Genomic DNA, 27,709 nt, shown 5'->3' with positions numbered 1-27,709 from the left:
GTAGGATCAAATGCAAGAGAACCAACATCCAGAATGACTATTGTAAAGCGGAAAATCGAACCCTAGGTGTTCCCCCACTCCACTCCAAGGAGAGAGAAAGGAGGTCACTAGGATTCACGGTTTTCACTTAGGAGGGACTTTACATTCAAAAGAGGGGTTGAAACTCACAAGATCCAATCCCACACAATGCAAGATTGGATTCTAAATGAGTTTCAAGGGTTGAAACAGCAAGGCTACCCTCTTTTGTAAAGAATGTAGATAGAAGGATTGAACTAGGAGTGTATGTGAAAGTAAGAAAGATTAGCTTGCAGACAGAAATAGAAACATAGGATGAAGCTGCGGACCTGGAATTAGTAGTAAAATGTCGAGACGGTTTGGTCCTACAAATTTGAGCAAAATTTGATGGGATGATGGTGCCCAGTGTGCACACGGTCCTCCGAAAAATCCACGAAACGAAGGGGGATCTGTTCGTCTCTGCACAAGGGTTCCAGATCTTCAATTACAGTCGTATACCTGCAACCTACACACAGAAAAGAGAGGATGATTGGGGGGTTAGGGATTAGGGGTTTGCCTTTAGGTCAAACCACGGTTTTGGAATTAACCAAGAAATGAGAATGTTGTAAATGTAAATGTTTGTAATGTAAACAAGTACTGATACCTTGTTGTAAGAATGTTTGTATTCTTACATGCGAAGGTGTAATGTTGTTGTATGTTGTATGTTTGTAAGTGATCTCCTCTTCAATGGTTGAATCCTTGTCTTGAATGCAACACTTAGCCTTGAATGGAGACTTAGAATGCTCAATTGCTTGAAGGAATGCTTGAATGCTTGAATGTTTGAATGTTTGCCTAGCGCTTCCGCCTCTTGTACACATATGTCCTTCCTCCCTCAAAATGGGAGAGGAAATGTAGTTTATATACTTGTCGATTAGGGTTAAAAGACTAATTTTTTCAACCTTGGGCCAACCTAGAAAGATTATTTTCCAAATTGCAAACTTGAAGACCCAATGCCCAAAAGAGACCAGACCCAAAATAGGGCCAGGGACCAGAGCGCTGGGCACCATGGTCCAGAGGGACGAAGGTGCTAGCTGCCATGGTCCTGAGGGACCAAGGCGCTAGGCACCATGGTCCTGAAGGACCAGGGTGCTGGGCGCCATGGTCCCACCTCCCGGGACAACAAGGTGCAAGGAAGGATCAGGCCAAGGTGTAGAAATATGTAGTTTTTGATGTCACAAACAGGTTTCGGGGTCTCCATTCAGGTTCAGTGTTGCGTCGCCATCGTGAAGACCCAAATGTAGTTGAAATTGCAAGTCTCACAATTTTAGGATGCTACATTTAGCCCCCACTTTAGTGGGAGTATAAGCGTACGCCCATACTTCCGGTAAAGTACAAGGAAACAACATTGAAAGACTTTCACCACGTCAAGGAGGCAAGATACACCAAGCCCCCAGTGGACTAAGGATATTACGACTTCGATTGACAAAGTAAAAGGGAAGATCACAAGGGAGAACCATGACTGTCAGTAGTAAGGTTCCCTCACTATGAGTCATGCATTCAAAATACCAAAAATTTTCAAGGCAAAGCTAAGTTCGTCAAGAAATTTTCAAGTATCCTGAAGAGATATGGACGGGGTGTATGCCCCCCTACATTAAAGCGATTGCACATGCCTCATCAAGGGTGATTGCTTTAAGGTAGTGATACACATAAGAAATGAGAAGGGAAATGGAGCACGTTATCACAAAGATTTAGCCCCCAAGTGTGAGATAAACCCAAGGATAATAGACACAAAACACAAAGCACGAGGTGACTTCGCTTTCCTTAGGGTCAGTATGCTGTATGATAATTCATGTATATCATATGTATGTATACATAATTGTTCTTCATTCCCCAATCAAGGAAGGTCACCTAGAAGAAGGCAACACATGTGTCTTTTGAGTCAACATGAGAGAGACCAAAAGAGATCTTAATGCTTTGAATCATCCTCAAGTAGACAACACTAAGGACAACAAATAGAAGAATGAGAATAACACATAGAAGAAGTAACAAAAGAAAGAGAGGAGGAGAGAGTCTGCTATGCTAATGAAACTAGTCTAGCATGTCATCCACCCCGCGATCTTGCTGATCAATATTTCGGGAAGGCAGGGAACATGCTAGAGGAGGAACATCCAACACAGTAGATGGAGCTATCACAAGATCCAAACAAGGGCTATGTTCATGTTCCAAGCCACGTTGTTCTTGTCTAGGAGCTAGGATAAGTGCTTTAGAAAATTTGTTAGATAAATGTTTATCGATATCAACAAATTCATATTCACTATCAGAAGCAAGAGGAGTAACATTTTCATCATGAATAACATTTTCATCTATATCATCATCAAGATTTATAAAAATAGGATCTTTAACTCGCACAAGATCAAAACCATCATGCATCTTATGTTTAGGAGATTTTGGCTCAATTTTCGGGTGAGGAGAAAATGGAATAATACTAGCTGAAGGTGCTTTTGGGGATTGCAAAGTTTGAGAAATAGCTGCACAAGCTCTAAGATGACGCTTTCGTCGGCATTCACGCACAGAATGATTTCGTCTAGTCTTAGTAGGAAGTTGAGAAGATTGAGGAGGAGGAATGTTCTCATCCTTATCACTTGGGTGTTTAGGTTGTGGTCTCTTAGGTTGGATAATAGGAGAAGAGGAGGGTCTCTTCTCTTTATAAAAGGAAGGAGGAGGAACTACTCCATATAAAGGAGGAATATTTGGTTTAGGAAGGAGACCAAGTCCATCATGACAAGGAGGTATAGGTCTACTTTTAGAAAGTTTATTAGACATAGACATAGTCACATCCATAGGAATGGGTTGGGAATCTTCTTGAGGAAAGACATTAGTGTTCGGATGATGGAATAATAGAAAAGCTTACACCAAGGGATTTGTTATGAACTTCAATAGGTAATGTAATAGAACCAATTGCAGGAGAAGAAAATGCATCAAATAATTTCACAACCACATTTGTTTTGTCATAGATCACTTGATTCAATTGCAAAGTAAAAAGAAATTCTTCAGTAATGACATTAACCATGCAAGAAGGATCAATAAGCACTCCACGACAAGGGGTATTCTTGACTTTTGCAACTATATATAAAGGACCATCAGGTGCCCTGATAGTTTTGCTGGAATCAAATGTGATGGAAGGTTCTTCAAGGATTTTCTGCTGCTCTACAAAGTTAATCACATTCGGAGTCATAGACACAAGACCATCAGGTGAGAAAGAGGAATCATTAGTCTCAATCACATTAGAGGTATGAGAAGGTAATGGATCAGTAAAAATCTTAAGATTTTGGTTAGGAGGAGCTACAGATGTGTTGCCTTTATCATTCACACCAGAAACAGAGATAGTATTATTATCAATCAAATCTTGAATTTTACCCTTTAAAGCAAAACATTTTTCAGTATCATGCCCAGGTTGATGATGAAATTGACAAAAAGATTTGTTATCAAAATAGGGTGAATTAATCTTTGTAGGATCTATTTGCTTTATAGGAGGGAGAGTAAGCACATTTTGTTCCAATAACTTATTCATAATACTATGCAATGATTCATTCAAAGGAGTCAACTTTCTTTCTCTCTTCAAAAACTTAGAAATAGGAGGCACACTTGATGCTGTATTCACATTGTTGTTGATGATGTTTTCATTGAGCTTAACAAACTCTCTGTTCGGTTTAAACTTCCCAAATAGTTGTTGACTACTATCACCCTTATCACTCGGAGCCATAGGATTTGCTTGTTCCATTTGACTCACAGTCAGTTGATAATTGTGAAGAGTCGCACACAACTGTTGGAAAGAAGTAAACTCAAAAAATAGAAGTTTTTCTCTAATATCTTTTTGTAAATTAGAAATAAATATTCTTTGAATATCATTGTCAGGCACTGGAAAAGAAATTTGAGCACACAAATGCTTATATCTACTAATGAATTCAGTCACTTTTTCTTTAACACCTTGTTTACAATGCATTAAATCAATCAAAGTAACTTTAGGACCTATATTGTTTTGAAATTGTTGAATAAAAGCATTTGCAAGTTGTTGGAAAGAAGTAATATAATAGGAAGGCAATGAGCAATACCATTGTAGAGCCTTGTCTCTTAATGTTCTAGTAAACAGTTTTGCAAACAACCTTTGGTCATGAGCAAAATCGGTACATATTGTTTGAAAGGTCTTAACATGTGTTAGAGGATCACCTTTACCATTATAAAGCTCCAACTGCGGGATTTCAACATGCTTAGGAGGGATAGCTCGAACAATGTCAAGAGAAAGTGGGCTCGCAACATCAAATTGATTCATAGAGGCAATTTGTTGCTGTAAAGAAGAGACAGTTTGTGCAAGATTGTTAATGGTCGCTTCAGTCGAAGAGTTCATATTAGACATGTTAGATTGTGATGGAGGTATTATGTTATTCAAAGAAGGTATTGATTGAGAATAAGGTGGCAGGACACTATGATGGTTAGTCATAGGAGATGATTGGAAAAAAGGAGCACTACAAGGAGGAATGGAATGGTTAAATGAATTGCCCCCTTGTGCCATGTTCATTTGTGGAGATGTAATAGGGACACTCATTGAAGGAATGAATGAAGAAGTTGGATTGTATGAAGGAAGAGGGTTGACTGAAGAGGAAGGATTGCCCCCATGACTGGTGATCATAGGCAGAATGTCTTGTACTGAAGTAGTCATTATGTTTGATGTAAAAGTAGGTATACTAGCAATAGAAGTTGTCAAAGGAATAGAATGATTGACTTGAGTAGGAGGTTGTGTATAACCTAGAATTTCAGCACAACTCTTCATAGGCATCACATTCGAATCCACAATGTGTGCAATACCATGCAAAATATCAATTCCATTCTTATCACTTTGAACCATATGTTTTAGACCCTCAATTAATGAAAGAGCTTAACTATCGGGGTATTCTTGAGACATCCATTGCTGAAAATCATCAAATTGGTTATCCAATTTCGAAAGTTGTTCTATAGAAACCTCCTGGAGAGCTTCTTCATCATTAGGAGGATTAGAGGAATTACCTGTGTCCTCGTTAAAAAGGCCATTCAAATTACGTTCCATCTCCTCGGTAATTAAACCTTGGAAAGACTTAATTCTAAGGCTTCGTCTAACGGGAATAGTGGAAGTAGGACTTATTGTTGTAAAACTCATGCACTAAAGAGAGAGAGAGAAGATTTTGAATTTAGAGGTAGCAAATTTCAATAAAATCAGCCAATCTCCTAGATTTAAGCTATTAAATGCAATCATAACAATCTCCCAAAATTTCGGAAAAAATGTCAGGGACAGTGGCGAACGGAGTGCACACGGTCCTCGCAACTTTTTTCAAAATTTTCAGGGATGAAAGTTATGATGATTTTAAAGCTAATCTGAAAAAATTGAGTGATTTTACGATCTGTAGATAGGCCAAATTAAAGTTGCAATCTCAAAATTGAACCCTACCAAGATTGTTGAAAATGCAAAATTTGAAATTTGAAAAAGAGAGGGAAACTGAAATTTTGAATTTTATGATTTTAGAGGGAATACTAAGAGCAATGCAAGCTTTGAAATTTAACAGTTGACTCAATTTCATGCAAAATTCAATTTTGAAAGTGGAAATCGACGTTGTTGCAATTAAACACTTAATTTCAAAAGTCACAAATTGCAAAAATTTGAATAAAGCACTGAAACTTTGAATGAATGTCAACACACTTTTCAGATTTAGGACAGTAAGAAACACAATTTTGACACAAAATTTCAATTTCAACAATTTTTGAATGATTAGAAGCCTTAATCCAAGCAATCACTAGACCAACTGAGACTTTAATTTTGAAAGTGTTAGAATTGATGAAATCAGCCAAGATTCTAGATTTTAGCAGAATAATACAGTAAGATCTAGCTCCCGAAATTTTGGAAAAAATGTCGGGGACAATGGCGCTCGGGGTGCACACGGTCCTTGCAACTTTTTTCCAAATTTTCAGGAATGAAAGATAGTGTGATTTTGTTGCGGAATCCAAAGTTACAACCGATTTGAAGGTGTTTTGATCAGTGAAATTATCAGTCAAAGGTTGAATCAAGAGGGTTTAAAAATTAGGGTTTTGACACTTAACCACTTAATTTTCAGAATTAAAGCACAAATATGAATTGACAATTTGCAATAGAAGGGTAGATCTGAAACAAGCATTAACAATTAGACATTTCACAAGCTCAATTACTAAAAAGAAAATTTAGGGTTTTCATGCAATTAACCTCTAAAATTTGTAAAAGATCAAACATGGAAATGTAATTAAAGAGGCAAAATTTTCAGATCTAACCATGAATAATCAGAAAGGATGTTCACATTGGGTTCACCAAAATGTAAAGCGGAAAATCGAACCCTAGGTGTTCTCCCACTCCACTCCAAGGAGAGAAAAAGGAGGTCACTAGGATTGACGGTTTTCACTTAGGAGGGACTTTACATTCAAAAGAGGGGTTGAAACTCACAAGATCCAATCCCACACAATGCAAGATTGGATTCTAAATGAGTTTCAAGGGTTGAAACAACAAGGCTACCCTCTTTTGTAAAGAATGTAGATAGAAGGATTGAACTAGGAGTGTATGTGAAAGTAAGAAAGATTAGCTTGCAAACAGAAATAGAAACATAGGATGAAGCTGCGGACTTGGAATTAGCAGTAAAATGTCGAGATGATTCTGTCCTACAAATTTGAGCGAAAGTTGACGGGACGATGGCGCCCGGCGTGCACACGGTCCTCCGAAAAATCCGTGAAACGAAGGAGGATTTGTTCATCTCTGCACAAGGGTTCCAGATCTTCAATTACAGCCGCATACCTGCAACCTACACACAGAAAAGAGAGGATGATTGGGGGGTTAGGGATTAGGGGTTTGCCTTTAGGTCAAACCCCAGTTTTCGAATTAACCAAGAAATGAGAATGCTGTAAATGTAAATGTTTGTAATGTAAACAAGTACTGACACCTTGTTGTAAGAATGTTTGTATTCTTACATGTGAAGGTGTAATGTTTTTGTATGTTGTATGTTTGTAAGTGATCTCCTCTTCAATGGTTGAATCCTTGTCTTGAATGCAACACTTAGCCTTGAATGGAGACTTAGAATGCTCAATTGCTTGAAGGAATGCTTGAATGCTTGAATGTTTGAATGTTTGCCTAGTGCTTCCGCCTCTTGTACACATATGTCCTTCCTCCCTCAAAATGGGAGAGGAAATGTAGTTTATATACTTGTTGATTAGGGTTAAAAGACTGATTTTTCCAACCTTGGGCCGACCTAGAAAGATTATTTTCCAAATTGCAAACTTGAAGACCCGATGCCCAAAAGAGACCAGGCCCAAAATAGGGCCAGGGACCATGGCGCTAGGTGCCATGGTCCTTAAGGACTAGGGGGCTGGGCGCCATGGTCCCACCTCCCGGGACAGCAAGGTGCAAGGAAGGATCAGGCCAAGGTGTAGAAATATGCAGTTTTTGATGTCACAAATAGGTTTCGGGGTCTTCATTCAGGTTCAGTGTTGCGTCGCCATCGTGAAGACCCAAATGCAGTCGAAATTGCAAGTGTCACAATTTTAGGACGCTACAACTATATGATCCCATAAAGGTTGACTAGGTTCAGGTGGAGGAGAAGATAAAGATGAAGTAATATCAACAACTATAACAATACCATCTTTAAGAGAAACATCATTAGGAGAATCCAAGTCATCATCCTTTGGAAGAAAAACATCATCAAAAGAAGAACTTGGAAGAAGGGAGAAAGAATCTTGTGGTGTCAAATCCATTGAAGTGAAGGACTCATCAATCTAGACATTGGAAAAAATGTACCTCTCAAGTGACAAGATCAAACAAATGACATCCCTTTGAATATTCACAATAGAAAACAAAGATGAAATATTGACTCTTATTATCCATTGCTTCATGCTGACCATCTGGAATGAATGTCTATGCATCACTACCAAATACTATCAAAAAGGAAACTTTAAGCTTGACATGAGACCAAGCCTCCTCAAGAGTCACGTTTCATACTGCCTTGTGAGGGATACAATTTATAATTTATTTCACATAATTAATGGAATACCTAATTGACATAGTCCCCCCATTATATATGTGAATCTTTTGAAGGGAATACTCTGACTACTTCCCCCAAAATGCAAGGAAAATCATTAAATATCAAAGAATATCATCCTTGTACATCAAAAATTACACCCATGTTAACCTAGAGAAGTCATCAATAAAGGTGAGCACTTACTTGACCTTTAAAAATTTAAAGAGGGGAATGACATAAGGCCACTTTGCACCAACTCAATTGGTGTTGAAGCATGTGTGGCCATACCATTAGGAATGAGATCTATATTATTTATTCCAAGAGCACAACCTTGACAAACACCATCTAAGCAAAATATTTGAGGGAGACGAATCATCAAATTTTATGTGCTCATCTATTGAAGATGTCTATAGTTTTGGTGCCCAAAATGTCATGCCAAATATTGTTCATAGAATCACTATGAACAATAAGGGATGATCATGATGAAGAATTAAATTCATCGAACCTATGCAAACATGATGCATGATCAATTATACTTGTAGCAATGAACTTCTCAGGATCTTTCATCTTTCGAATAGTTACTTCAGTAGGAGATAACTCAACGAGCCTTCCATCACCATGATTGGAAATTTAGTATATGGAAAGATGATTTTGCAAGATATCAGGATCAAGAAGAACATCATGAATACTACCATCCTAAATTTTAATTGAGCTTGTCCTCAAATCTCTAATCCAAGAAAAGATCCTAGTAGCAATGTGTGAAGTAGGACTATCAAAAAGAGAATAAAGAATATCCACAATATGAGTCATGTGGTGAGAAGCACCAAAATGAAGAATCCAACTAGAATCGGTAGAAGATAAAGCATGAGCTGAGAGAGCTTACCCTTTTCCCCTTGAAGAAACCTTAGGAATGGAAGGATTGTGCTTCCTCATAGCTTCTCCAATGCAACATTCACAAAATATTGTGCATCCACAAAAGAAACAATTCTCCATCTTTTTCTTGGACTTATAAGATAACTCTCCTAATTTAGAAGGATAAGGATGAAAAGGAGGTTTATCCTTTTGATCATTCCTCACCTTAAGCTTGGGGAGACACTCACCACTTGAAGATGGATTCCTCTTGTGCTTCTTCTTATATTCACCCTTGCCTTTGGAAGAATGAGCCATTAAAGCATGACTTTTAGGAAGAGAATCTATCGAAATCAACATGGCCTACTCCCTAGTCAAACAATCATAAAATACCTAAAAAATAAGGCATCTTATGGTATTCTCCCATAACATCCATTGTAGAATAGAAGGTAGAGGAAAAATTTTGGAAATGACCTCTAAGTTTAGACAAGACTAAGAAAATACAATCCTTGTCTTGTTTGGCATGGCCACAACCTTTCAGTTCAAACAAAATTGTTTTGAAAGATGCAAGTAAATCCTAAGTAGAGGGAAATGCATCTGGAGCAAGAGAAGTGATATTGGCTTCAAGCTACAAGATCTTAAATTGGTTGACCTTACCATATAGGTCAGAAAGCTTATGCCATACTTGTTTAGGTGATGTACACAGAACAATGTGAAACAACAAATTATCTAACATGCATAAATGTACCGATGAGTCCTTTTGCCTCATCTATTTTTCTTCTATGGACAAAATACTCAAATGGATTAGTGAATTTGGACTGGTCAATATCCAACAACTACTAAAGACCTCATGAGTGCAACAATTATAACATCTTGACCTTCCAGGTGTGATAGATGTGCTGGGGGAGCAATTCAATCCTAGGGCCCGACATTTGATTAGGGTTATGTCCTTTCTTTTTGGAATCCATTTTGGTGCCATCTTCAAGCCCATACTATATTTAGAATCTATGATCTCTATGATGACACTAGAGGTAGAAGAATATTTGTTGTTCAATTTCAACCTACAACATCCAATGTTTCTTTTGTGCACACAACCTAACTTCTTTCCTAAGTTTCCTTATCACTACAATCTCTATTCTAGCACATATCAAAGAGTCTCCATTAGCCAAATATACATAAACATCCATTATAGTCCCTAGTTTTCTTCCAATTTCCTCCAACCAATATTCAATTATCAAATTATATAGTCTAATCCACGCTTAAGATTCATAGGGATTCTTGACATTATTAGATTAAAATTAAGAGTCTAATTTTGTATATATAATGAAATTTCCTTCATCATCCATAATCCTCCCTAAATAATTTTCTCATTTTCCTCATTGTTGGCAAATATTATAATGAAAAATCCTTTTGGAATGAATTTTAAATTAAATTCAATTCTCCATGAATCCTTGATCCATCTCTGTATTGTCTCCCTATCTTTTCTTTGGCACATTGAATCTACAGATAACTTTAAAGGTTTTCATTAATTCTCTATCAACCACAACTTCTTTTGAAAGATCAATCATTTGTACACCATAATGATAATTTTCCTTACATTTATCCTCTTCCCCACTGATTCCATCTTCTTTTGCATATCCATTTCTGTCATTGTTGTTATTTCCAATTTCTTTCTGCAAATTCTCCATTCTTTCTTTTTTTATTACAAATAATGAACTATAATTAGTTTTATGTAAATAAAACTATATTTTAAGAAAAATCTATTTTTTTGTTATAATTTTTATATTATATTATAACTAGCACTTGCATTGGGAAAGATAATACCCCCACATAGTAGACTATTTCTTTGTGTCTTTGCAGGGTGGTTTGTTGTCTGGGTTTTTGCTGTATAGTTGCATTTTGATATGGTTCTACTTATCTATTAGTTTTCGTATTCATTTTTGTCTTATGTTGGGTTCTCATCCCTCATGAGCCTCAAGTAGTTTCTTTCTAGTGATTATGTAAACGTTTGAGCCTATCCCACTTTAATCAATTAGAAAAAAAAAGATTAATGTTTTAGATAAATAATTGCTAAGCAATTAATAGTATATGTTGCTCCAACAACATTGCCTTAGGGCTTAATGCATTAGAAAGATATTCTATAGAAATAAATAAGATAATTAGTTCCTAGGAATGATCGAAATGAGAGAGTGTCATGTTTCTAAAACAAAAATGCTGAATACATCTATTATACAACAATCAAAATGATTGATAATCCATTTGAGATTGCATCCTTGGATTTTGTTGCCATAAAATTTGATATTGATAGGCATTTTTGGTTCCATGGAATTGGAGAATTATCATTTCAATTGAATGAGGATAATGTTGAAATGTTTAATTTAATTAATAACAAAAGGAGAAGACAAAGTTTTTTATTTGAAGATGAAGTCATCTTCTAGGGGAAGAAAAAGTTTGTAATTTGTAGGCATAGTTAACTACAATGAAAGAAGCTTTTGAGTCGATTTCCAAAAATCTCTTTTTTTTTCGTTCAATGAAATCCAATAATTAGCATTTCAATTAAGGAGCATAATAATGAATTATCAATTTAATAGATAATAAGTGTGAGGATGAAGTTTCTACTAGAAGAGGAAGTCAAAAATGTGAAGGAAAATAAAATTTGTAACAGACTATCGTGTTAACTTTTAAGGGAAGAAATTTATAATTTCTAGATGTAGTTAACTAATGAGATGAAAATAAATTTTTTCACATGACATTTTATTTTTATTCATATAGTAATTTAGATTTTAGTTTTTTATTGTAAAAAATATATGATGAAGGTGAGAAATACTTAATTTAGATGGACAATACCGAAACTAAATAACTTAACTAATTATTAATTTTATTTTATAAAAGTTAGAATTATAATTAATATTACATAATTGAATATCATTTAATTGAAATGAAAGTTTTTTATTAGGATAAAATAGGTTTCGAAGGGCCTTCGAAACACTTTATAACAAATAGTTGCCCAGGATAAATAAACTAGTCTACCTGGAAGCAAACCACAAGTTTTAGAATTGATATGATACCTTCTAGACTTACTGGTGTCTAGATCCTATAACAAAGGGTGCAAAGGATGGAAGAGAACAAACACAACACCTACCACCCACCAAACACTAGCCAAGAATTACCTAGGAATGCACCATTACAAATCAGGATAGCAGAACAAACAACCTAAAATAGTAAATAAAATATCTCAAAAACAATAGATCGAGGGTATATCAAGCACCCTTAGCCAACAAGAATGGTTTTCCGAGGCTCTCATAACCTATAAAATCTTTTCCAGGCCAGAACAATGGCTTGGACCTAACCAAAAACAAGAACTGGGCAAATTTTGCCCTTGAAAACTTTCAGCATTTAGTTTGTCTCTAGCAAGAACAAGAGACACGGTGTTTTTCCAACCTCCCCCAATCATGAAAGTGGGTTTTAGAAGGCTCCCACAACTAGCAATAGGGATTTTACAGGCTCCCTCAATCATGATCTAGGATATAAGGTTTTGAGAAGGCTAGAAAAACCTTCTACAAGGAAAACCATAAGGGTTTTGATTGGCTCCCTTAACCAGCAACACAAACAATAGCCTTCTAAAGAGACCCTTAGCCCATAACCCATGCAGTCACTTCACCTCTATAGGAGGGCAAAATATCTCGAAATGAGATTTATGACAATAGGCAAGGGGATAATAAGAGACCTTTAAGGGTTTTGGAAAGGTGCCCATAACCTCAAACTTAAGACCAAAACTGAGATCAAAAGACTCTCCAAAAACACCACCTCAATAGGAGCTAAAGGAGAGCAAACAACTACAAAACCATACTTAGAATTAGGCTAGCCACCAAGGAAATCAGCAATAACCTCCCACCAACACCTCCCAACATCATCTGCAGTATCAAGCTCCACTCAAATAGGAGGAAAGTTATCACCAATAGTAGCCATCTCCACCTGAAAAGAAGGCATGGCCACCTCAATAGTAAGAACTGAAAATAACTGAGGACACTAAATAGCATTTGAAAGGGAAAACATCCATGAGGCAAACATGTGAAGATCCACAATAGGATAGCCAAAAATATGTAAAGATAACAAAGCTCTTTGAAATAGCGCAACGAACAACTCAAAATAGGCATGCGAGCACATGTGCAAAACTTGAAAAGACTTGGGATCCCTGAATTTCCTCCTTACCCTCATCCAAACCCTTAGAGAAATAAAATAAAAATGCCCAATAATGAGGAAGAGGAAGAAAACACCCAACCCAAAAGGAGGGGCACAAAAATAAGAATCCCAAAGCTACCCACATCACCATGGATTGTCCTAGGGCATATAACCATAGACCACTAACCAGTGTTGCTACCAACACAAACATCCACACCATGCCAATGGCTGCACTCCAGAGTCAAGTTGAGTCCAAGCAACAACCCACAAATAAGCACCCACCAAACGGCCATGTAGGAAAAACCTTTCACACCTCTCAAACATCCTGCGCGGACTGAGTACAGGAGGAACAGGCAACAGTCCACCCAAAAAACCCCGAACTCCACAGATCCCTGGGCCAAATACACCAAACAGGGCCCATATGTTGGTAGGGAGAAGCGGCTCCAACCTTCTCCTCGTCACATGTGTTGTCTCCATCTCCTTCAGGAACCCCTGTCTCTGTCGCTCCCGCCCTTGCTCGCCGAGACTCTCCTGCCCAAACTTTAATTGAAATCAAAGTTATAATTTTTTATGACACAAATATAATTAAAATAATAATAATTAAGAATTACCACAAATATGTACTCACCCCTACATTACATAAATTGAGGATAATTTGTTTCCCCTTGGAATCATTAAGATATTTTTTAAAATAAAAAATAATAAGTCCTCTATCATTATATGGTCGGCCAAGCCAACCGCTGTTCTATGATATCATATAAATCCCAGTCCAGAATGTTTTAACAAACCAAATCAAGTCACAGGCGTACAGGAACAACATATTTTTCGTTTTACAAAACCCTAAGGTCTAAAGGCTTCAGTTTTCAATTTTAATCTTTTCTCGCCATTACTCGTGCTTTGGCCATGGCGACCAGAGGATTTGAATACTCTCTATCACCCGGGAGTTCATCAATTCCTTTCATGTTTGGATCTTCGGCTTCTTCGCCACCAACACCTCTCTTCGGTGTCACTGCGGCTTATTCACCTACCCCTCTCTCCGGCGTTGCTGCGGCTTACGGGCCTGGGACTCCATTGATCAGCACCTCGGGTTACGTGCCTAGGCCTAATTTATTTGGCACCACTGCGGCTTGCACGCCTGCACCATCCTTCCCTGGCACTGCGACTTATGGGCCTATTTCTTTCTTTCCGGGTCCCGCGCCTTTCCTCGGCAGCAGTGCAGCTTACCGGCCTACGGCTCTCTTCGGCACTCCTACGGTTTGTCCACCTACGCCTCTTTTCGGCGCTCCTACAGTTTGTCCACCTACGCCTTTCTTTGCAATCCCCGAGCAATCTTCTGTACTGGATGCGGATGCACATACCACTACTTCTGCTGCTGTAACCGTGCCATTTTCATCACGACCAACTTCCACTACCAATTCCGCAGCATATCCCCGTTCTCACTTATTGTCTTCAGACGCATCTGTAACAACTCCTAGACCTTCACTAATTCGTAAGTCTCTCTTTCGTATAGTTACTGCATGATGATTTGTCATTTACTGTTTGATAAATATTTGGTTAGGTTATGGTGAACCTTGAAGGTTTCTTCGGTTTCGGAATGTTGGCAGAGATTATAGGCTGCCTTGAAATGTTTTATTTTGCTTTTAATATCTCGACAAGGATTAGATCACATATCTGAAGACTTCTAAATGTAATGGATGGTAAATTCATCTGATAAACACATTGAGCAATATATTAAGATTAGAAAATGTCAAGTCAACTTTGAGTGTAGCAAATCAACTTTGAGTGTAGCAAATGCATGATTAACATAAATCAAATATGTTTTCTCTGCGCACAGAGTTTTTATAGATATAGATGATTATGCATTTAGAAATGAATTACGGTTTGATGTGACTTGAGATATATGGAACTAACATTGTTTGGTGTTTCGGTGTCGCAGCTAACTTTGGAGAGTGGGATAGGCCAATGGAAATAGCGGGCCAATTTGACAGTTTTAATCTTATGTTGAGACAACGTATGAAACAGAAATATGCTACTATGGTAGCGAGGGATCAACTTTATGAGAGAGTAGCAAGGGCAGAGGTTGGGAGAGATTGGGCCCTAAGTGAGAGACACCAAGCTCAAGCAGATTGGGATAGTCTGCAGATCCAACATGATGAGGCTCCCGAGAGGGAGAGACAAATGCGGATAGAGGTGCAACAACTATATGCTAAGATAGATGCACTTAAAGTGGAGCAGGATCGTGTGCGAGGAGAGCTCGAGAAACTTCATCAGGCAGAGGTGCAACAACTATGTACTAAGATAGATGCACTTACAGTGGAGCAAGATCATGTGCAACAATTTTGTGCCAAGATAGATGCCCTCAAAGTATAGCAAGATCGTGTGAAACATCTATGTGGTAAGGTAGATGCACTCAAAGAAGAGCAAGATCGTGTGCGAGGAGAGCTGGAGACACTTCATCATGAGATGAGAGTAGTAGATATACAAGTATCGCAGAGGATGGATGCATTGACAATGGAGAATGCTAGCTTGACAGAGGCATTAAGGCAAGCAGAGGGGCACCGAGAAGGGTTCGTTTTATTGTAGCCTCCAAATCGTATACCACCTAGAAATTTTGATCTCATATTATGTCATAGCCGTAAGAGAATATTGATTCTGTCCTCATATTTTGTCATAATCGTTAGAGATTGAGTATATATCGTATGCATATACGGATAATTAATTATTGCAAGGACATTTTTATGAATGATTTGATTTGAGTTTGTGTTTATGTGATGGTGTGTTTTTTATATGATTATGATATAAAAACAAATACATGTGATTTTTCGATGATACTTTGATCTATTTTTGTAATTGTTTAAGAAATAAAAATAAATTATTGATTCTACTTAATCACATGTAAATAATAGAAAGAAACTTAGATAGATAAGAAACATAGTAAAGGAATAGAAATATCATTTTTAATAGCTACTTAATTAAGAAATACAAAGGGTAATATCATTACAAAATATTAATACTATTAAGAGTTTATAACATACATAAAGAAATAGAAAACATACATATGAATTGACATGTAAAGTTTCATTTAAACACATGTTTTGGAAAGAATGGAGCACCATAGCATATATATGGAAAATGAAGGAGCATAGAGGTACCCATAACATTGAGATGTACAAGCACTATGGTAACAAAAACTACATCATAATTGACCATAAATACATGCAACTTGAATAGAAATATTAAGAATTCAAATTGAGAAAATAAAAAATGATCACACACAAAATTGTTGAAGGTGACAAGTATTAGGAGGTTCCTTCAAGTGTTGTTTCCTATCCATAGATAGAAGTGAATATGACATAAGTTTCCCTTAGAAACTGTCTTTTGAATGTGCATTGCATTAGTTTTATTTTACAATGGAAAGAGTAATGGAAAACAGGTTGATTATAAGGTCATACAAGTTGCATGTGGAAGACTCATTTGTAGAAAAACATTCACACAATCTCATTAGACATCTTGAATTCTTGGTGGTGACACTCATTTTACATAGTTTCATGAATGAGTAGGTGAAGAAAGAATTTAAGAGAATAAATTTTCATCTTTAGAGGCATAATAACTTTAAGATGATATATCAAACGAGATGATCAACAAGTTTACATAAAATAATTCATTTATTTTGAGTGAGCTATCAACTTGTCAATTGGATTATAAAGAGTAGAGAAGTGATGTTGGGTATGGATCATATCAATAAACTTCTTCACTTAATAGTTCTTGAAAGAAGAGTTATTACTATATTTGAAAATAAAGGAAAAGTTAAAATGTAAAATAATATTTTCCATTCAAACAGTGCATATGACTTTATCAGTACCAAATTTGAGTAGAATTTCTCCCCCTTACTTTTTCAATAGTCAATCATTATAATGATAAAGGTGTAAACCAGGGAAGAAATCTTATTATAAAGGCCAAGGTCAATAAAGAGGTGGAAGTTCTTAAATAGGAGAATAGATAATATTGCTATGTTTACATTGGGGATATTTCTTGGAAAAGTCATTGGAGTCCTACTTCATATTTGCCAATGATATTTTATATAGAGGATTTTTCATATGCATTTTTCCATTGAATAGTTCACAAGCACTATTATATGCCAATTGTACAGAAATAATGGTTTTTGCCTTTGTCGAGCAACAACATTTAAGGTCATTTTATTTCTGATAGTACAACACATAAGAAATAAGAAAGTATTGAGAAATATTCTTGTATATGTGCATCTATGAATATGAACTTTTTAAGTGTAATTAAGAATGCCACCTTTGCCAAGATAATAATAATATTGGATCATTTTCTTGCAACAACCATATTCGAAGAAGTGAGGTTCGAAGAAGGGGATTTGTCATCAATGGTATAAGAAATGAAAGTGTCATTGATGGTTAGTGCTTACACTAACCATTGTTTTAGCATGAATTTTTTTATTTTTCATGAAGAAAATTAATAGTATAAGATACAAAAATAATTTAGAAGAGAAAACTAAGGTCACCAAAATTAGAAAAATTACCTTAGCCTGATAGAAACACACAATTTGGTTTACAGCTAGTTGAGTTGCCATGAATATGACATAATGTAATGCTAAGTTGATAATATTTATTCAATGAGTATTTTATTTTGTTTCTAAGCATAAGAGAGAGTGTGGTCATTTGAATGAGCTCTAAAGTATCCAAAATATCAAATTTTGTCTTGGAGGATGGAGAGTTGAGAAATGTCATTATAGGGCATTGATGTAGACACCTAAATCAATGTATACATGATCACACTTGATTTAACCTTTTCTTATCCATTAATTAATTAAATATTTATTATTTATTTAATTAATATAACCTTCACTTTTAAGATTTAATTGAATTTATATTTATTTATAAAAGTCTAGCCATATCCCAAAAAAATATTCAACTAAATCTCAATTTATTAATTCCTAATTAATTGATTGATTTAAACTAATTAATTCCCACCACCTTTTTTTCCAATTTCTATTTGTTGTAGCTTAACCTTCAATCATTGTTCATATAATTTTGACCATTGAATAAAAAGCTCTAGCTAGGCTAGAGTAATTATGTGAATTAAATTTTACAGAGGTTTAACATACAAGATTGCATATAATTATGTGTTCCCTTTATAGTTGCAGTAAAATTATCTATTTTATATTCTCCTCAATCAACATTAGACATGGCAGACACAAGTTGAGTGTCTTACGATAGAGTAGTTGGAAGTTTGATATATGCTATAGTTTGTACACTAGAAATTGTCTAACCAGTTAGATTTATTTTTAGATATATGTCTAATCCTACTAGAGTTTATTGGGATGTACTTATAACATTATTTGGATATTTGAAGGGTGCTTCTAAGTATTCTTTCATGTTATCATTATAGTTTGATAAGAGATGATATTTTTATAATATTAATGGTTATGTGGATTTAAAATAAGTAGGTGATGTTGATAGTAGAAGATTTTGCACTACTTATGTGTTTACTTTATCTCACGGTGGAATTAGTTATATGATTAAGTAATAGGTTGTTTCTTTATAGATTGTCGAAGCATAATATAAGTATATACTCATGCTTGTAAACAAACCATTTGGAACTTAAGAGACTTTATTCATATATTGGACTAAAAGGTGCAATGATAGTTTATTGTGATAGTCATAGTGTAATATACCTAGTCAAGAACCAAACATTTCATTGTACAAGACCAAGCACATTGATGTTCAACATCATTTTTTAAGATATGTGCTTGAGGATGGTAGGGTAAAGCTAGTTAAGGTAAATAATTTGATGAATATTTTAGATTCTCTAAGGTTGTCAGTACAAAGAAGTTTAGATGGTGTTCAGAGTCTATGGGCTCCTCGGCCCCTAGCAATTAAAACATGTTGTCAATACCCCTCCTATTTTTGTTGCAAGGTGTTTGACAAGTGGGGGATTTTTAAGGAATATGTTGCCCCAACCTTTAAGTAATAAAATATTTTCATTGATAAATTTGCATAGGGGGTTGCAAGGGAGGTACATTTTATGTATAATTTATCATTGTAAATATTGATTGTTTATCATTATATTTTTTTATTAAGGAAAAAATAGGTTTGGAGGGGACCTAAAACACCTTACAACCGGTTTTGAAGGGACCTCAAACCCCTATATTTTACCAGGATCTGGAATCCACAATAATACACTACCAAAGAGTATAAAAGTTGAAAATCAAAAGCCCATACATGACTGAACTAACAATTTCCAGCCAAATAGTAGCGCAATGACAATCAAATAAATCCTGCCAAAAATTAAGAGATAGCCAATAAAAATTAGGTTGGCCACACCATCAATATTAGAACCTCAAACTATAGGTCTTTAAAGAAAATGAAGAAGGTTTAACAAACACCCTTAGCCAAACAACAAGGATATTCTTGGCTCCCTTAAACTATGAGAAACAATGCAAGAAGCTAAAAGCTAGCTGAGACCTTAAACAAAAATAACCACAATCTATATTGGGCCCTTTAAAACTGTTAGCATCCAAACAGACAAGAAAACATTAAAAAACCATTAAAAGTTGAACACAAAACATGGGGGTTGTCTCTAATACCATCCATCTCCACGTCCAAAGAAGGAAGGGCCACCACAATAAGACAAACTAGAGAAAACCCATGTCACAAAGAGAGGTCAAGCCAAAAGATACTACAAGAAAGAAAATTGTTGGAGCCAAGAAGACAAACCCTCAATAACTCTTCAAATAAACACCAAGGCACATAAGCAATGAAAAAATAACCCCATGTGGTCCACCAGATCAAGTAGAGAAAGAGGCAAAAGCTCACAAGAAGTAAACAATGCACCCTTACCCTTAGGGCCTTCAGCGAGGGTTCCATTATGACCACCACCGCCATGAAGGAGAATAACATGGCAAGAAACAACAACCCCTCTCCTAGGATAGGAGATAATTTGAGGGGAAAGGAGAAACCAAAAACTCTAAGAAGAATCATGCAACAAAGGTTCCACCTTGGTTCCAAACCTTACCCCCATGCCAAACCTTCAAAAATAAGGAGGGAGGCATGCAAAAACCACCAGCAAAGTCCAAAGAAATAGCCACAAGAACCCATCCTCTCCTAGCAGAGGAAAACTCAACTGATTATTTGCTACTAGAGCACGGGAATCTAGCTACCTTAACTCTCTCTTCGCAACTAGAGTAGAGGACCCAAACCAGGATATCTACAAGATCAAGAAGAGGGAAAACATATACCCTCCCCTAACCTTCCCCATTCTCTTTGTCGTCATCAACCGCAAATCCCATCGAATCCCTGGAAAGACACCTTCAAACGATAACTTGAGCACATACCATAGAAAAACATAGATAATTGAAATCGCAAAGTCCTTCCAACATAGACCCACCTCATAGTCCCACCATGCCTATAAGAAGAAACCACTACCTCATCCCCCCCTCCAAGTAAGGAGCTAAAACACCAGTCTGAAAATAGCCAAGCACATCACCATAGAGTCATCCACGAGGCACAAAGAAGTTTTCTACAACATGAAAGGAATTTGTTTGCATATAACCATAGAGTCATCCACAGAGCTTACCCTTTTCCCATTGAAGAACACTTAGGAATGGAAAGATTGTGCTCTCTTGTAGCTTCTCCAATGCAAAATTCATAAAACATTGTGCATTGGTATGCCTAAATTTTCCACAAATGGAACAATTCTCCATATTTTTCTTGGACTTAGAACATAACTCTCCTAATTTAGAAGGAGAAAGATGAGAAGGAGGTTTATCCTTTTGATCATTCCTCACCTTAAGCTTGGGGAGACACTCACCACTTGAAGACAAATTCATCTTGTGCTTCTTCTAATACTCACCCTTTCCTTTGGAAGAAAGAGCTATTAAAGCATGACATTTAGGAAGAGAATCCATCTAAATCAACATGGCCTTTTCCCATGAATATGACATAATGTAATCCTATGTTGATAAAATTTATTCCATGAGTATTTGATTTTGTTTTTAAGCATAAGAGAGAGTGTAATGATTTGAATAAGCTCTAAAGTATCCAAAATATCACATTTTGCCTTCGAGGTTGCAGAGTTGAGAAATGAAATTAGGGGGCATGTTAAAGTAACAACATTATTCTTCGTATAGACACATAAATCCGTACATAATTGCTCATAATTGATTTTACCGTGTCTTATCCATTAATTAATTAAATATTTATTATTTATTTAATTAATATAACGTTAGTGGGATCTTAGTTTAAAGAGAAAGATACTTTTAGAAGAAAGGTTATGGTACCAACAAATAACTCATATAAATGAAGATTATTTAAGTATTTTAAAAGAACTTAAGAAAATATAGTTGAGGGAATAAATCATTGTATTCTAGAATTTGAATTATGTGAATATTATATATATAGAATAAAACTATATTTAGTTTTAATATAGTTATTGTTGATTGAAATAAACAATACAGACACTTGCTCTAGAGAGATAATGATGTAATTTGGTAACATAGTTTTTGAATAGGTAACTAAGGAAAGAGATTATCCTTAGGGATAGTTTTTAAGGGTTGCATCCCTAATCAAATATATAAGTAGGCAGTTGCCAATGAGTAAAAAATATGATGAGGGGAATAGAACAATAGTGAATAGAAGATACAAAGTATAAAGGAGATATAAGGAATCTACACAATAGATTAAGACATCATTAAAATAAGTATCTCTCTCATAATCTAAAGGTATATAAATTCTCCAAGCATTGAATAAAAAGCTCTACCTAGGATAGAGTATGTATGTGAATTCAATTTTAGAGAGGTTTAATAGGCAACATTGTACATCATTATATGTTGCCTTTACAGTTGGAATAAAATTATCTATTTTTTATTCTCCTATATCCACATTAGAGATGAAATACACAAGTTGAGTGTCTTACCAAACTGTATTTGGAAGTCTGATATATTCTATAGTTTCTAAAAGACTAGAAATTGTCTAACCAGTTGGATTTCTTTATATATATATATATATATATATATATATATATATATATATATATATATATATATATATATATATATGTCTAATCCTAGTAGAGTTTATTGGGATGTAGTTATAACATTATTTGGATATTTGAAAGGTCATTCAGAGTATTCTTTCATGTTATTATTATAACTTGATAAGAGATGATATTTCTATAATCTTCATGATTATGTGGATTTAAAATAAGTAGGTGATGTTGATAGTAGAATATTTCTCACTTCTTATTGTTTTTGTTTATCTAGTGGTACAATTAGTTATATGATTAAGTAATAGATTATTTCTTTATAGACTATCAAAGCATAGTATAAGTAGATAATCATGCTTATAAAGAAACCATTTGACATTTAAGATACTTTATTCATATATTTGACCAAAAGGTGCAATGATAGTTTATTGTGATAGTAAAAGTGCAATCTACCTAGTTAAAAACCAAACATTTCATTCTAGAAGACCAAGCACATTGATGTTCCATATCAATTTTTTAGATATGTGCTTGAGGACTGTAGAGTGAACCTAGTTAAGGTACATAATTTGAAGAATATTGTAGATTCTCTAAGTTTGTCAAAAAAATAAGTTTAGATGTTGTTCAGAGTCTATGGGATCCTCAGCCCATAGCAATTAAAACATGATGTTGGTACCCCTCCTCTTTTTGTTGCAAGGTTTTGAGGGTTCCCAAAACCCCTTACAATTGGTTTTGAAGGGACCTAAAACCCTTAGATTTTACCAGGATCTGGAATCCACAATAATGCACTACCAAAGAGTACAAAAATTGAAAATCAAAAGCCCATACACAACTAACTAAAACATGCCAGCCAAACACTAGCCCAAACATAATCAAATAGATCTGGTCAGGTTGGCCACACCATCAGGGCTACAACCTCAAACTATAGGTCTTTAAAGAAAATGGTGAGGGTTTAACAAACACACTTAGACAAACAAAAAGGATATTCTTGGATCCCTTAAACTGTGACAAATAATGCAAGCAGCTAAAAGGTAGCTTAGACCTTAACCAAAAACAAGCACAGTCTATACTGGGCCCTTTAAAACTATCAGCATCGAACCAGACAAGAAAACACAAAATTACCATTAAGAGTTGAATACAAACATGGGGGTTTTGAAAGGATCCCCTAACCTTCAGAATGCATTTTGTAATGGCTCCCAAAATAGAAAGGATGAAGATAGAAACCTCAAAGCTTCTGAATGTCATATCTCTAACAGCAAAGCATCTATCCACTTGAATAGGATAGGAACCCACCTCAATAGGGGATGAAGTTTGGAAACCATCAGTAGAGAGAACAAAGCTTCAAACCATGAACCAAAGTCTAACAACCAAGAGATGGACTCACATCGTATTGCTCGACAACAAGGTTTTAAGAAGGCTCCCAAAACCACATGTTGAATAAGAGACCTAAACAAGGAGAAAAATAATCAACCAACTAACCTCTACAAATAGGTCATCACCAACTATCCACCCGGACCACCCAAAATTCACCACAACACCTAACTATGCCTCTATAGGAGGGAGGTTGTCTCCAATACCATCCATCTCCACCTCCAAAGAAGGAAGGGCCACCTCAATAAGGAAAAATAGAGAAATCCTGTGTTGTAGAGAGACGCCAGGCTAAACAATACTGCAATAAAGAAAATGGTTGGCCCCAAGAAGAAAAATCCTTAATAAGTCTTCAAATGAACACCAAGGCACATAAGGAATAAAAAACAACCCAATGTGGCCTGCTAGATCAAGTAGAGAAAAGAGGCAAAAGGTCACAAGAAAGAAATAGTGTACCCCTACCCATAGGGCCTTCAAATAGGGTTCCATTAAGAACACCACCTCCATGAAAAAGAACAACATGACAGCAAACAAAAACCCTTTCCCTAGGATAGAAGATAATCCTAGGGCAAAGGAGAAACCAAAAACCCTAAGAAGAACCATGCAACACAGGTTACGCTTAGGTCCCAAAGCTTCCCTACACACCAAACCAACAAAAAGGAGGGAGGCAGTCAAGAACCACCAGCACAGTACAAAAAAATAGCCACAATAACCGATCCTCTCCTAGCAGAGGAAACCTCAACTCATTGTTTGCTACTCGAGTAGGCGACTCTAGCTACCTTAATTTCCTCTTCGCAACTGGAGTAGGGGACCCAAAATAGGATAACTACAAGATCAATAAGAGGGGAAAAATATACCCTCCCATCACCTTTCCAATTCTCTTCATCTTCATTAACCACAAATCCCATCAAATCCCTAGAAAGATACCTTCGAATGATAACATGAGCACACATCACGGAAAAACTGGGATAACTCAAGTCACAAATCCTTGCAACATAGACCCACCTCATAGTCCCACTATGCCTATAAGAAGAAACCACTACCTCACCCTCCCTCCAACCAATGAGCTGAAACACCAATTAGACAACAGCTAAGCACACCACCATAGAGTCGTCCACGGGGCAAAAATAATTTGTCTGCAACATGAAAGGAATTTGTCTACACATCACCATAGAGTCATCCATGGAGCTTACCCTATACCAATTGAATAACACTTAGGAATGGAAAGATTGTGCTCTCTCGTAGCTTCTCCAATGCAAAATTCACAAAACATTGTGCATTAGTATGCCTAAATTTTCCAGAAAAGGAACAATTCTCTATCTTTTTCTTGGACTTAGAACATAACTGTCCTAATTTAGAAGGAGAATGATGAGAAGGAGGTTTATCCTTTTGATCATTCCTCACCTTAAGCTTGGGGATACACTCACCACTTGAAGATAGATTCATCTTGTGCTTCTTCTAATACTCACCCTTTCCTTTGGAAGAATGAGTCATTAAAGCATGACTTTTAGGAAGAAAATCCATCTAAATCAACATGGCCTGCTCCCATGAATATGACATAATGTACTCCTAAGTTGATAATATTTATTCTATTATTATTTGATTTTTTTTTTAAGCGTAAGAGAGAGTGTGGTGATTTGAATGAGCTCTAAAGTATCCAAAATATCACAATTTGCCTTGGAGGTTACAGAGTTGAGAAATGTCATTAGGAAGCATGTTAAAAGTACCAACATTATTCATGGTATAGACACCTAAATCCATACATACTTGATCACACTTGATTTAACCATATAATATCCATTAATTAATTAAATATTTATTATTTACTTAATTAATATAACCTTAGTGGGATCTTATTTTAAAGAGAAAGATACTTTTAGAAGAAAAAAATATTATGGTACCAACAAATAACTCATATAAATGAAGATTATTTAAGTATTTTAAAAGAACTTAAGAAACACTAGTAAAGGGAATAAATCATTATATTCTAGAATTTGAATTATGTGAATATTATATATACATAATAAAACTACATTTAGTTTAAACATAGTTATTGTTGATCGAAATACAGAATACAGGCACCTGGTCTAGAGAGATAATGATGTGATCTGGTAAGATAGTTCCTGAATAGGTAAATAAGGAAAGAGATTAGCCTTAAGGATATCATATAAGGGTTGCATACCTAATCGGATATATAAGTAGGCAGTTGCCAATGAGTAAAAAATTTGATGAGGGGAATAGAAGAATAGTGAATAGAAGATAGAAAGTATAAAGGAGATATAAGTAATGTACTCAATAGATTAAGATATTGTTCAAATGAGTATCTTTCTCTTAATCTAAGGGTATAGAAATTGTCCAACCATTGAATAAAAAGATTTAGATAGGCTAGAGTATGTATGTGAATTCAATTTTACAGAGGTTTAATAGGAAAGATTGTACATCATTATATGTTCCCTTTAAAGTTGGAATAATATTATCTATTTTTTATTCTCCTAAAGCCAGATTAGAAATGAAAGACAAAATTTTAGTGTCCTACAAAACTTTAGTTGGAAGTTTGATATATGCTATAGTTAGAACTAGACTAGAAATTGTCTAACCAGTTGGATTTCTTTTTAGATATATGTCTAATCATATTAGAGTTTACTGGGCTGTAGTTATAACATTATTTGGATATTTCAAGGGTGCTTCAAAGTATTCTTTCAAATTATCATTATAAATTGATAATAGATGACATTTCTATAATATTCATGGTTATGTGGATTTAAAATAAGTAGGTGATGTTGATAGTGGAAGATTTCACACTTCTTATGTGTTTACTTTATCTCGTGGTAAAATTAGTTATATGATTAAGTGACAGGTTGTTTCCTTATAGACTATCAAAGCATAGTATAAGTAGATACTCATGCTTGTAAAGAAACCATTTTGCATTTAAGAGACTTTATTCATATATTGGAATAAAAGGTGAAATGGTAGTTTACTGTGATAGTCAAAGTGCAATCTACCTAGTTAAAAACCTAACATTTCATTCTAGAAGACCAAGCACATTGATTTTCAATATCAATTTTTTAGATATGTGCTTGAGGATGGTAGGGTGAAGCTAGTTAAGGTACATAATTTTATTAATATTGTAGATTCTCTAAGGTTGTTAGTTTAAAGAAATTTAGATGGTGTTCAGAGTGAATGGGCTCCTCGACACCTAGCAATTAAAATATGATGTTGGTACCCCTCCTCTTTTTGCTGCAAGGTGTTCGACAAGTGGGAGATTTTTTTGGTAAATGTTATCTCAACAATTAAGTAATAAAATATTTTCATTGATAAATTTGCATAAGGGGTTGCAAGGGGGGGTACATTGTATGTATAATTTATCTTTGTAAATATTGATTGTTTATAATTATGTTTTATTATTAAGGAAAAAACTGATTTTGAGGGGACTCGCAACCCCTTACAACTAGTTTTCAAGGGACCTGAAACCGCTAGATTTTACAAGGATTTGGAATCCACAATAATACGCTACTAAAGAGTATAAAAATTGAAAATCAATAGCCCATACACGACTGAACTAACAAATGCCAGCCAAAAACTAGCGCAACCACAATCAAATAGATCCAACCAAAAAAACTAGAGATAGCCAATACAAATCAGGTTGGCCACACCACCAGGGCTACAACCTCACACTATAGGTCTTTAAAGAAAATGATGAGGGTTTAACAAACACCCTTACCCAAACAACAAAGTTGTTCCCGACTCCCTTAAATTGTCAAAAAAAATTGCAACTAGATAAAAGTTAGATGAGACCTTAACCAAAAACAAACACGGTGTAGAATGGGCCCTTTAAAACTGTCAACATCCAGCTAGACAAGAAAACACAAAATAATCATTAAGATTTGAACATAAACATGGTGGTTTTGGAAGGCTCCCCTAACATTCAGAATGGGTTTTGTAATGGGTCCCAAAACCACCAGGCTGAAAATAGCAACCTCAAAGCTTTTGCAAGTTACATCTCTAACAACAAAGCATCTATCCATCTCAATAGGATAAGAACCCACCTCAATAGGGGTTGAAGGTAGGAAACCATCAATAGAGAGAACAAAGCTTGAAACCATGAATAAAAGTCCAGCAACCAAGAGATGGAATCATAATTTATTGCTGGAAAACAAGGTTTTAAGAAGGATCCCAAAACCTAATGTTGAATAATAGACCTAAACGAGTAGAAAAAGAAATCAACCAACCAACCTCTACAAATAGGTCAT

The 27,709-nt window shown here is 35.5% G+C and overlaps 1 protein-coding gene across 1 annotated transcript; it reads left to right on the top strand.

Annotated features, from left to right (window-relative positions):
- Positions 1-13,988: 13,988 nt before the first annotated feature.
- Positions 13,989-15,668, top strand: LOC131874814 (uncharacterized). The gene is made up of 3 exons (XM_059218730.1): positions 13,989-14,574; positions 15,022-15,362; positions 15,486-15,668. The coding sequence occupies exons 1-3, from the start codon at positions 13,989-13,991 to the stop codon at positions 15,666-15,668; spliced, it is 1,110 nt and encodes a 369-aa protein (XP_059074713.1).
- The last annotated feature ends 12,041 nt before the right edge of the window (positions 15,669-27,709 follow it).

The sequence above is a fragment of the Cryptomeria japonica genome, chromosome 4 (assembly GCF_030272615.1).
Source record: "Cryptomeria japonica chromosome 4, Sugi_1.0, whole genome shotgun sequence".
In the NCBI taxonomy this organism is placed as follows: Eukaryota; Viridiplantae; Streptophyta; class Pinopsida; order Cupressales; family Cupressaceae; genus Cryptomeria; species Cryptomeria japonica.
This window is presented reverse-complemented; position numbering and strand designations above follow the sequence as displayed.